We start from the raw sequence: 13,370 nt of genomic DNA, 5'->3' as shown, positions 1-13,370 counted from the left end.
AAAATACAAACCTGTGTGAAATATAACAGTGCTTTTCTTATAGCCAGAAGGGAGACGAATGTTTCGAAGCAATCCCTTCGCTGTCAGTCGTATACGCATGTTGGATAAGGAAAATTTCGGGGACCATAACATGTCTTCAGTGCAATTAGAAGATAAGCGAGCAAGAAACAGCCTCCATGTAGTGTTACATACTATGCTTTTAAATCACCGCTGGCAGAAGTCAAGCAATTCTTGCTAAAGAAAACAACCTTGAAGAAATAATCAGATCTCCACTCCTTTGCCCTTATTCCTTATGTACAGACAAGCAAAAGCAGAAAAGGCAGACATCCACAGCGTAAATGCTGCTGGCAGCTTCTCCCCACCAGATGTTGTAGAAACAAAGCTTGTCCTCAGAATAAAATCGACTTAGTGATTTGGAAAACAAACAGCCTCTGAATTACATCACAGTGTTCACGCTTAATCTGCTACGGGACTCTGTGGGACCGGGAGCTACAACGGGAGGAAAAGGGAGGAGGAGAGGGAGGAGGAGGAGGAGGAAGTGGGTGGTCTCCCCAGATGAATGTATCATCCAGCAGTGTCACAGACCGTGTAATTGTTCTTCAGAGACTACCGGGGAGACTACTTGAATATTCCTGGACACATTTGGCAGCTCTCTTTCCTTAGCAAGGATCACTTCAGGCTGCGTTTTTCAAACAGTTTGTTACAATTGACAGGGATGTATCAAAATATACTCATCAGCTAACATTTTCTACCAGAGTTTTTCTTCTGGCGCTAAATATGTCAGCATTTAACATCTTAACTAATGCACAAACATATCTGCTCTGTATGAGCAATTCACTGTTTGAGATCTGCTTAAAGAAAGTACTGTTCAGCTCAGCACTGCAGATGCTTCCATTTATCCAGAGAGGTGCATGGAAGCAAGCATCTATTTCATACCAAAACAGATCACAGCCAGCTGAGTTTGGATGCACCTAAACGCTGCTGGGCAGGCACAGAAGCAGGGACCACTCAAGCCAACACAGAATGCAGAACAGTAAGAGCTGGCAGCTCCTTTTCAGTTTGCATTCAGGTTCTGGTGAAGAAAATTGATATCTTTCTTTTTTATTTATTTTAAAGAGATAACAAAATCAAAATACTTTTGCACTGATGCTCCACTCCTACCATTTCATCAGGCTACAGCCAACGTTCTCTAGCATCCAGCCCTCAGATAGCTCTTCCAGTTTCAGAAGCCATTAAGCCAACTTGTTCTGAAGCACGTATCACCCACAGCAAACGTAATCACACTGACAGATCTCATCCTACTGGTGAAATCCTCTTCTTACTAAAACGTGATAGGTCTGTAGCAATGTGTTGCTTGCTCAAAATGCACAACATTTTAAATCCTCCAGTGTTGCTAGAACTAAAAATAGCATTTTGTTGTTGTATTTGAGCTCCAGATCTTTCTAGCGTCACGCAAGCCAGGGCAGTAACAGTGAAGCAGCTCACTAAGCACACCCAAAGAACTGCAGCCCTTCATCAAGATATCGGATCTGCTAAACCAACCTCCACTGCACACAGTGCAAGAACATTGCTCAATGTTTTACCATAGCATATCAAAGTATCTATTTCCCAGCATGGTGATGCACCACTGGCTTTGAAATACTGTAACACTATACCTTCAGTCTGCACAAAGTCATTAGAAATGAAGATATAAGTAGCTTTTTAGTTTGGTTCCCAGGGCAGTCTCTGCACACAGCAGTGTACGCATGATTTTATTGCAATAAAATCTTCACAGATTCCTTTGAGTTTGCTAACCTTTGGCACTAACAATATGGATTCATGCATCTTTGCAATGCCCTGCAAGTGCAGACCTCTCTTAATTCAGCACAACCATCCAAGGAGGTGATGATCCCTCCTGTGCTGGATGATTACAGGCTCCTATGCTTGGAAACAGCACACAATGGTAAGCCATAAGGCTTGTTATAACCTATACAGTAGCCTTGTGTACTCACCATAGCTCATTAGGCCACCTCTTCAAATATTAGATCACTATTGCAAAATCCTCCTTTGAAGAAGACATCTTGAGATTTCGATTTGGCTGACAGACAGCTTTCCAGCACCACTCAACACCCAATATATCAGGTTTTCCTCTCCTCTCTGAGCACCCACAGGAACTCTCTTCTGTTTCCTTCTTACCTATCATGACTCTCCAAGAGAGGGACTGCTTCATGAAGTAAATATTTCTCTACCCATTTGGATTTGATACTGTCTTCACAAAGAGAGAAACAGTCTAATCACGTTCGAAAAGAAAAATCCACCTAAAAAAAAACCCCAAAACCTAAACCACCATTCTCTCCATGTTTGCAACAGTGCCTGAGAGAATATGTTAAAGAACTCCCCATCAGCCTGTAAAAACAAAATTAGTAGAAGTACCCCAGTGAACCTTTAACTTCCTTCCCAGAAAAAGGAGCTAAAACAAAGAATCTCTAGAGGGCAAGCATGATGTAATGAACCAGTTTGAAGATAGAGGAAGAAATGAATCACAAGGCAAAATATGAACAAAGAAAAGCTCTATACAGACATGAAAACTCTTGCACCAGACACCGAAGCATCTCTTACAGAGACAAACAAATAATACGTTCCTAGCTTTAGCTTGATAGAAATAGGCCATAAAGAAACAGATATACTATAGGTATTGTTTTTTCACTTTTTTTTTTTTTTTAACAAAACAAAAAAGCCTTTTTAGGCTCTAGGAATCCTGTCAAACCCCATGACCTAAAATAAGACTGCTTTATGCAGTTGAATGACCTGACAGCACCAATGAAAAGTACTAGAAGGATGTCAACTAGCATGCAACATTCAGGGAGCTCTGACAAGCAGCTTGCAAGAAGACTGTTGACCCTATTGAATAGATAGCTTCTATTAGAAGTTTAACACAAAAGGGTTCCTCCAATGCAGTATTTGCAGATCCGTCTTACTCCACTGTAAACTTCACAGACTGCACATCTGTCAGTGTTGTTTTCTTAGGAAAATGGCTCCTCCAGATCAGTATTTGTGCTCCTATGACCATCTTGTGTCAACAGGGCACAAGGCCAGAGACATGCTTCACAGGATCCAAGCACAGCATGACAGGAACATGCACTCTCTACATTTCAGGCATAATATGAGGATCTGAGAGATCTTCTACAGCAGATAAAGGCTATAGAAAATAGCACCAGAAAATAGTTAAAATAGCAAGTGATACACAGCACAGACAGAGGAGAAAAGGTCTGTCATTTTATTTACTAGCACTTCACTACTGTCTTTCCTTCCTGGGAAAAGCAAAAGACTCTGTACCGTTACAATCACATAATTCACTCTAGGTTGCTAAATGCATTAATACCTAATGACACGATCAGATTGATGGTGGGGAGAGATCTATTTTAATCCTGGCAGATTTAGTGCATCTGCCACTCCCTGGGGAAAGCTAGCAATGTGACAAAAAAGCAGAGGACACTGGTATCTGCAGGCTCTAAATTCAGCCTTGCAAGTCCAATTCTCCAGTATCTGGACACAATTCTCTTGCCTCTGTTTCTTCTTGTATCACTAAGAAAGCCTCTGAGCAGGGTGAGTGTCTCATGGCAAACAAGTCTAAATCAGAGGCCAGAGCTTTAGATCTGAGATGCCCAGGCAGAAGACAAATGGCTCCATGTCACAAGACAGCACAGGCAGTGCTGAGCAGATGGATATTACTGGCATGCTTTAATTCAAGAATTGAGAGCTGACTGCTTATGCAAAGGGAGCAGAGAAGCAAAAGGCTACTAGGAGTAAAAGGGTAATGTGTGACCTAGATTTTCTTTCTGGAAAGTTACCACTTCCTCATCAGTTCCATTTGATCATTTTGCTCCAGCCAGTGCTCCAGCTCAAAAAACTCATCTTCCTGCAGGCAGCAATGCACACTGCCATGCTCCACAGCTCGCAGCTCTGGGACATTAAGCTCAAAGCCTCACCTGAAGAAGAAAGCCAACCTCATCCTGCCACAGAACAGGAACTGAAACAGTAAATAGTTTAGTTTTCTTCTACTACAAAACTTTTAACTATTATAAATTCAGCAGCTTTTTCAAACAGAAGGTGATGCTGCAATGAATTTCCAAGCAAATAGATACAGAAATCAGGCTGGTTTGCATCTTTCATGCAACAGCAGTGACATTTACATCATCCGCCCTCTTTCAGAAAACACAATGGCAACAAACATCACAAGAATAATTTCATTTTTAACTTCTGACTTAATGAATCTGCAAATTGTTTTCCATGTACAAGATGTCCCTTCTAAGATGGCATTTCTGATAGACTTCCTCAAAGTCTGTGCTTCACTACTTCAAAGCAAAACTGCTACTAGGCTACAGTGAAAAATCTCACTCCTACTAGAGCAATGTTCCTTAAAATATGAAGTTTCAAAGATCTACCCAGATGTGTTAGAAAAAAAACAAAACGGCTACTTCAGTACTAGAGACTTATGCTGTATAGCAACAGGCTAGGTGCATACAAGAGCCTTTGTGAGCGCTGGCCCCAGGAAACAGTGAAAATAAGGTGGTAGGGGTTTTTTTGTTTGTTTTTTTTTAATTGGGGTCACAGCCTACAGATCTACAAGTACTAATTGCTTTATTCACATAATACCAGTGGACATGCACTGCACAACTGCTCTTCATCTACAGCCTCATGACAGTCAGTATGCAGACAATCCCTACTGAAAATCAACACTACAAATAAGGACAATCTAGAACGGTACATCTCCTAAGATACACCAGTCATTTATCAGCCTAGAGCTCCCAAGGTTCACTGAGAAAACCCAAGTCAGCTCATCACAAGCGTTACACTCAACTTTTGTAGGCTTCATACATTCACTGTACACCCAGGTGTGCAAATAAAAATACAGACATATTCAGTTTGGATGCTGTGTAATTATCTTGCACACTAAACGCACAAGTTCTGTGTTTCTGGGACAGTTCTATGGTCTTTGAAATGTTACATTAACATCAACTTAGATCCCTAACAGAGGGGATGACAGCAACAGGGGCAGCTACTTTATCTGCTGAAAATATATCTTAAAAACTTCAGGGACTTAAAGGACTTAAAGAAAGCTAAAAGGAATAACACAGTGTCTCCGAGAGCTTCAAAGTAACTTAAAAAAAAAAAAAGAGTTCAGTAACACCTGGTTATTTACAGTGTCTACTGTGTCTACTGCAAACACATAAAACAACATGCATAATTTGAGAAACTTGAAGGAGTAAGAAAAAAAAAAACAACCATAACAAAAACAAACAAAACACAAAACTAACCTCTCAGATAATCAGAAGTGATCCATACCATTATCAAACTATAGAGGGAAGGAAATGAAGATACTACCACAAGAAGGAAGTTCTAGGGTGGCATTTCCAGTAACATGACACAGTTTAGCATAGCATACAGCAATTCAGTTGAAAATAACAAAATGAAAACAGTTCATCACTAAAGCTGATGGTCAGTCAAAGCTGTAACGTCTCTTCACAAAATAAAATTTTACTGCCCCTTCACTACTGAAAAGAAAAAGAAACAGTGAGAATTTAGATATTTTAGAACTAGTTCAGACAGATGGTAATAAAAACCATCACAGAATCAGAGAGCCATCAGCTATGACTAATCCTAATAACATACATAATTTAAAGCCATGATGACAGGCTCACAGGCTAGAAAAGACTTGAACTTCCCCTTCCAGCACTTGAAAGTGTTCTTGAAGTATCAGCTGTAACTGAGCTTATACAATCTGCAGAGTCCATTTTAGTTGTCCCTCTGCTCATACAGAGGCTGTCCTGTTAATATTTAATATTAATATTTAATAAACAACTGTGAGAAATCTGCAGCTCTGTGCTCATGAAAGTGACATACACATTCCCACAGCAAGAAGTCAGAACATTTCTGCATTATCAAGAGTTTGGAATATGGCTGCCCTAAGCTAGAGAGTAATTTTCCTCGCAGAATTTTTAGAATAATAACAAATATAACCGAAATATTTAACCTTCAATTAAGAGAAAGTGTCCTTTCTTAGAAGTGTTTACATCTGAAATTGGTCTTGTAGTATGGACACCATTTGGGTTATGCTACAAAAGGCTTTTAATAAATTAATTCTCATAGATGTAACTTAATTCTGCATTTCTGTAGAGGTAAGAAAATGAACCTGTTTTTACTGTCAGTCCACATGTAATAGCTAAACCACTTAAACTATTTTGTTCCATGTTTATACGAACATTCTTTATTAGCTTGTAAGCATTCTAAGGCCAGATCATGAGACAGTGACGTCATTCAGATAGTCCTCATAGTTCACACAGATGGAAAACAACAAAAAGAAGACCATAGCAGTCTCTTTATTGCAGCTATAAAGGCAACAAACAGTCCAATGCACAGTACTAATAACTTCATAATGTTTAAACTTGATCTTTTTGTTACGTGTCAAGAGAGAAAGAAGAAAAAGCCCTACAATTTCCAAGCTGTAAAATATTATCTGTGATCATTAAACACATACTAAATCTAACACTGTTACTGTTTCAACTCCATAGAAATATTCTCAAGTGTTTTCTTGAATTATTCTGGACATAATTTATTTCTCAAGCCCAGCAGGGTAAAACATTAGGAGACACTGAAAGAAAAGCTGAATTGGTTCAAGAACAAGTTTTGCTTTCTACAAAAATGCCAGACTACACAGAATCCTTTTTTTTTCTTAAATGGATATATGAAACAATTACTTACACTACTGACATACAGTTTGTTACAAATTCTCAAAGAGAACTGCAAAGTTCTCTATCAAAACTTTTGGGTGTTACTTTTAAAGCAACTTAAGACCACTTGAATTTTATTTTTTATATGAATGACATTCTTCCAAACTGAAGATTATTACACATTTAATAACCTTGCAGAATTAGATCTTCAAGAAAAATGAGATCTCAACAATCCTGATAACATTTATATCATATACCTGGGAAAGTGCATTGAAAGTGAGTAGTAAGGTATAACCAAAAATAAGTGCTCATCTTACTGAGACAGAAGCAGTTTGCTGTCCTTTGCCTGTTTTGTTCAATACCAGTTTCATTATCTATAATTAGAACTGTCATCAAAAGCACTGTTCTTCCTATCATGTTTTTAGCTCACTTGAGCTCCCCAGTCTTACCCAATGACCAACTATGAACACTTCTGTTTGCAAGCACATCAAGGTCTTTTTAAGTATCCATGCAACTCTACTTTGACAGTTTCTCAAATTTCAGATTTCAAAAGTCTGTCTCCAGACAAAGAAAACACACAAACAAAAACAAAACCCACATCATACCAAGAAAGCCCTTGAGATCTAAGAAGAAACAATGGAAAAACAGCTAATAAGCTGCTCAACCAGACATCCCTCATCAGTAGGGTAACCTGCCATTACCATGCTGAAAACCAATAATGGTAAATTAAATCAAAGCAGTCACAGAAGACCTAAGCAAATGACATTCATAACAACACTCAATCAGCTCTCAGTTTTAATTTTTTCTAATTTTTAAAAGAAAACTTACACATTTTTAAAGGACACTTACGCTTGTATTTACAAATACATGGATCATGATGTATTTTAAGACTTGCAAGGGTATTTTTGCTTTATTTGCTTTCTAGACACCAAAAGTGCAAGTATTTTAAGGGTTACCTTTCTATCAAGGAATCTCTAGGATAAAAAGAAACAGACGTTTACCTTCTGCTTCCTCCGGATTTAAACAGAGCACAAAAGAAACTGAATCTCTAGAAGTATTCTCCATAAACTTTGCTTTGAACTACAGTATCGTGTTAGTAAATGCATCCTATTCCATTGTATCAGTTTCAGTGAAAAGCCAGCAGCAACCACCTGTATCAGCCTGTTCCAAGAGAGATCTTCATGAACTGTTAAAATCATACCAACACTATCATTCATTTTTTGCAATAAGCCACCTGACTGAAGTCATTTCCTCCCCACTGTTATATTTCTCACAGATTATTTAATTAAAACAAGCAGCTTTTTAAACTCTTAAGTGGAGCATCATCTTTCCTGATGTAGTGTGTACAGATTCTGAATGAAGACTGTTTTTCTCTGCTCCTCTAGCCTTCTTTAGTAACTGGTTCCAGTACACATGCTCTATCACAACAGAGGTAAGTATGACATAAGTCACACTATTCTTATCTGATAATACCTAATGGTATTATCCAACAGTTGCCCTAGCTTTCCTGACAACACTGCTGTGCCACAAGCACAAATTATCCATAGTAAACCATATGCCCCTTTCAGAGTCACTGGACAGAAGGATAATGGTTCCCAACAAAGATTTTGGTGCTTCATTCCTAAAATAATAGCTTTACTTTTGGAACTGCCAAAAAAGACATTTACTTGCAAAAAGAGATCACTGTACCATTACTTTCTCTAACCTTCAGTCAAGAATGGAGATGAGATTTAAATATTCACTTCCTATGTACATTGTAGTATACTGCCCAGCTATTAGAGGTAGATGACTGTTCCTACAGGGAGGCCTGGAGAAACAAAGGAAAGAGCACCAACTGAAAGCATTTCAAAGGAAGTTCTGCATCTAGCTCAAAGTTACAGCTCACAAGAGGCAACTGTTTTAGTCATAATTACAATAAGATATTACATTCAGCATACAAATACACTGTGATCCAAAATTAGCAAGTTAAAAAGTAATAAAACATATTTTGCCCAAGAAATCCATTTTCCCTTGGCAGTTATGCCAGTGTTATAAAATAAGCCACAGAGCATGTAGAAATGTATTGATCCACTGGAAGATCACCAATGAGAAACAGAGTTGAGAAAAGGGACCCTTATGTTTTACCAGAAACAAAAAATGAACAGTACCAAATAACTAGTCTCTCCAGGTCTACAGACATGCTAGCAGCATGCTGCATCTTGTTTTTCAAGCGTATCCTGGCATTTTACAACTTCTTTAAATGAATGGAAAATGAATAACAGGCACAACCTGAACAAAAATGATACTGTATAAATGCTTGCTATTTTTTCAGCCTTGAGAACATATTAACAGGAGCTCAACAATTAATGCACTGATAGGGTAATCAATATTTACACCCCCCCCCCCCCCCCAAGTCCAGTTTCAAGACATTACAGTATTGACTCTTCAGGCAGAGCACATGTGCAAAAAACAGAAGTGACGTTCAACTCCCTCATTGAATGAGGCTAAAAGTAGTAGAGTTAACTAATGAGTTAACCATGAAATAAGAGAACAAAAGCTTTAACTAGATACAATCATTAGAACAAGGCTGCATTGTAATATCAAGGCAACTAAAAGAAGAAAAAAAGATATTGGGCTCCATTCTACATGGTACCAGCTGGCATTACTTCAGTTCATTTCAAAAAAGATCATTTGTCTCTTCTTAAAGAGTCCGTCTTAAAGTGGAAGACACTGTACACTGAACATCCAAATAGCCACACAATATTTTTATTGTGTAGTTAAAAACTATCTGCAACTGTGAAGATGGAAAAAAAAAAGTCTTGCTTCTCTATCAGAAAGCTTGTGTGGAACATTATCCTAATGCTTTATATAAGTTACAAAGCCATTAACTTGAAAGTCTAACAAGTTCATTGCCTAATTTTGGAAGCTGATTCATTACAAGAAACAGGTTTCGTAAGACAAACACTAAAACACAGCTACTCAGCTGGCAAAAATAAGATGCTAAAGAACATTTGTCAAAAAAAATCACTGAACATTATGGCTATTTTAGACTTTACAGTCAAATTTTTAATGCACCAATATAACACACCAAATATAATACTTCAAAGATACACAGTCACATTCTGTATGAGCTTGGAAAAGTTGGATCATAACAAAAATTACACTAAACTTGCAAAAAGGGTGAGGGAGCACTGCTTTTTTGCATGGAAAAGATAGAAAAAGTGCTGTGACAGTTCTAAGAAAGAGTCATATTAAGTTTCTAGCCCAGAGACAACACAGCTTCTCCCTTATCACAAGTTACCTCAACCTAACTAAGCAAAATATTCTTCCTAGCAGTATCACCTTCTGCACTTTTATGTATAAAGGACCACATACACAAGCTCATGTTTAGATATTGCACTGTCAGGCAGTATCTAAATGTTACTTCAGGCAAATATCAGTTAGAGTAACAAAGAGAATAAGCACTTTGTCTTGTTACATAAGCAAAGAGCTGACTTGTAATAATGAGAGATCTAAAGCAAAGCACTTGGTCACGATTGCTAGTCAGACACTTGACACACAAAAAAGTAAGAGGCAAAACATTAGACTCACATGCATGCAGTTAGACAAAAACATACTACCACAGTACCCAAGTGACTGGTCAGAATAGTTTCATTCAACAGCTCCAGACTGAAATTCATAACACCTGATTAGTTACAGCACCTCTTTGAGAAAGACATCTGCTACTCACTCAGGGGACACAGGTCTTCCCAGTGAACCTCACTATTTTTTAAAAAGGGCTTTTCAGTAATTAAAAGCAGCTTTTAATTCAGCAAGTACTCACTGATGCTCAGGAAACTAATTTTGACTGCATATTCTCTTAAAAAAAAAAAAACCCTAGAAATTTCTGTGAATAGACATCCGAAGGCCTCTCTCTCTCTCCAGGCAGAGAGAAACTAGTACCAGGTGCCCTGACTGGCATAACCACTGAAAACAAATACAAGATGAAGTCCTTGAACTCCACCGGATTTTGGAACACCATCTGCCACATAATCAGTTGCCACTCCTCCCTTGCCATCCAAGCAGACACATGCACTAACAAGTTTGGATAATTTCATCTTCAAGTGTAGTCTGCAGTGACAGAAACACAGACAGCTGACACTAACAGGGTAGCTACCATGAACCTTCCAGAAAAACCTGTTATTCTGCATGACTATTTATGTTAAAGCCACAACACACGAGTTTTAATCATTACTTACTTCAGTGTGGCTAAACAGCAAAATCTACATCTAAGTTTCATTACCACATTTTTTTTCCTCCTGTTGTTAGTGTTAAAACCTTCTTATGCTTCACTGGAAACTGAGATTGACAGACAGAACAGACTGCATACTCTAAAAACTGGGTAACCAATAGACATTAAGTAGACAAAACAAGACTTCACCTTCTATCAGTTGAAACCAGAATCTGTGATGGTCCACAGAATTTCTGTTGCAGAACTATTCTTCCAAGAATAGAAATAATATACTAATATAATGTGTAAATCAAATTTAAATTCCACTTCAGAGTATGTAAAAATACTTTCAGAGAACTCACCAGAACCAGAAGTCGACAAACTTTGGTGTCTGTTTTTTCCAGGAGTACCTATGATGTTCAGAACAGAAAGCAGAATTATGCTTCAAGTCAGTAAAGGAGAGAGTTGCACTTTTGAATCTCTTTCTACATAACTTCCTCATGATCAACGTAGTTTTAGTTTCATCCTTGTGATGACTGATTGCATGCATGCATATCACAGTAGGTATGTCAATAAGATTTGTACCACAACTGTACGTGTTTCCCTCAACCTCCTGCAAGTGTACCTTTGCTCCCAAAGTGAAAATATTTTATTACTTAATTTGTCTGAAGAGTCAGATATATTCTTTGATTCAATCTGATTTAAAAAATGACTAATTTCAATTAAATACTAAAGATAAAGCAAATATCTGATACAGAAATGCAAAGTTAAGTACATATTACTCTAAATAGTCAAAGCTGATCAGCAAGATCTCACAAGAATATTGCTGAAATTAAACAGAAAAACTTGGAAATGTCAGTCTGAGTTTTATCTTATAAGTACACAATCTTATAAGCAGGTTACAGAACATAATTCAACTTGATGTTACCAAGTGCTTCAAGTCCTCACAGGATGCAAGTTTAAACTTGAAGTACGGTGACTTTTACCTCCAGATAAACAAACATATATGGAATATCTTGTAGAGCCAATCTCCAATACTGTGAAGTACGCATGAAAAGAACAGACTGACATCTCAATTGCTCAAGTTACAGAGCATAGCTCCTCTTTCTCAAGATGGATAGATAGAAGAATGTAATTGAAAATATAACTTTACCCAGTAACTGACTGCCTCTGACCTCACTGACTTTCCTTGCTGAGTGCAACGGCCCAGATGATTTTGGTGTGCATTGGTTCAGGGAAGCACACCTGGCCTTGGCTCCTAGAAGAAGAGACTTGTCAGGTTTAAAAGTACAGCTATGCCAGCAAATAAAGACATGCCTAACATCACATATTTACAGTACCAAATGCACAAATCTACTCAAATAAATACAAAAAGAGGCACTTTCTAGAAAATTTAAGGCTACATTTAAACTCAACTTTGTTTTTACCAGAACCCACTACTGAAGTAATAAAATATAATCTTAAGATTTTTAGGAGAAGAAAAAGGAAAGACTTCACCTTAGCACTAAGATAGTATTATTTAAGTCAGTTAAGCAGCTGCAAACAAAACACTACAGGAAAGGTGACTTGTCAGCCAGCTTGTCAGCCTCCCATTAGAGCAGAGCCTCCACCAAGATGAACTTAGCTGGCTGAGTCCTGAAAACTTCCAGGAATGGAGATCCTATGGCCCTACTGGACAACGTGGTGCTGTACTACTTTTCCTCCTAATTCTTCCCAAAATATTGGGTCTTCCACTCCATAATTTGTGATTATTGCTATGTTATCTGGTACTACTGAGTTTGGCATCGTCGTCTTCATTCAAGTAACTGCAGATTGTTAGAATACCTCCCCTTACTCTTCCTTTCACCTCACTAAGCAAGCCTCACTCCCTCAACCTCTCATCACAAGTCACGTGCTCCAACACTCTGTATTCCCAAGTCTGTTGTTTCCAAATAACCTTCTTGAAATGGGCAGGCCCCAAAACAGAGCAGCACAGGTGGAGCTTCACAAATGCCAAGGAGAGAGAGAACACCAACTTCTGGCCTTAACACTCCTGGAGGTGCTGAAGGCACACTTCCAGCACCCAGATCACTGAAGCTGTTGAACAATGAACAACTGCATTGCCTATCCCGGGCCTGACAAAGAAAGCATCGGCTTGTCAGGCAGTCATACAATTTTTGTTTGTGTCAGTGATTTACAGTTTCTGGCAATGTCTGCCTCTTATCACTGTTTACTATTTTAAAGCATGTCATTATAGCATGACATTTGGCAGGCTTAAAACTTAAGCCTAAAGCAGAAGCATTGTATTTAATTAGGTTTATCCAATTACAATAACCAGTTCACCACAAAGATGGTCAGAAGCAAGCTGATTATAACTAGGATTTACGGGACAGAGAGCACAAGCTTATTTATCTGCTCCCATTATGCCTTTAATTTTGGTCAGAGAACGAGTTGTCAGCTGCTGTTTGTGGCTTGAGTGGAAAAGCACTGAT

At 38.2% G+C, this 13,370-nt stretch overlaps 1 protein-coding gene across 16 annotated transcripts in view; it reads right to left on the bottom strand.

Moving 5' to 3' along the window:
* The window catches only part of MTUS1 (microtubule associated tumor suppressor 1), a 111,832-nt gene that overhangs the window by 49,624 nt on the left and 48,838 nt on the right, over positions 1-13,370 (bottom strand). For 15 of the 16 annotated variants that reach the window (XM_040699403.2, XM_046940361.1, XM_004935995.5 and 12 more), the window contains 2 exons: positions 12,053-12,157; positions 11,262-11,309 (listed from right to left, as the gene is read on the bottom strand). In XM_040699403.2, coding sequence (XP_040555337.1) covers positions 11,262-11,309; positions 12,053-12,157 — 153 coding nt within the window. Of the gene's footprint in view, positions 1-11; positions 467-11,261; positions 11,310-12,052; positions 12,158-13,370 lie in introns of those variants that run through there. The other variant, XM_004935997.5, reaches the window with a different exon arrangement.

Source organism: Gallus gallus, chromosome 4, assembly GCF_016699485.2.
Source record: "Gallus gallus isolate bGalGal1 chromosome 4, bGalGal1.mat.broiler.GRCg7b, whole genome shotgun sequence".
NCBI classification, from domain to species: domain Eukaryota; kingdom Metazoa; phylum Chordata; class Aves; order Galliformes; family Phasianidae; genus Gallus; species Gallus gallus.
Note: the sequence above shows the minus strand (reverse complement) of the source record. Positions and strands in the feature narration are given on the sequence as shown.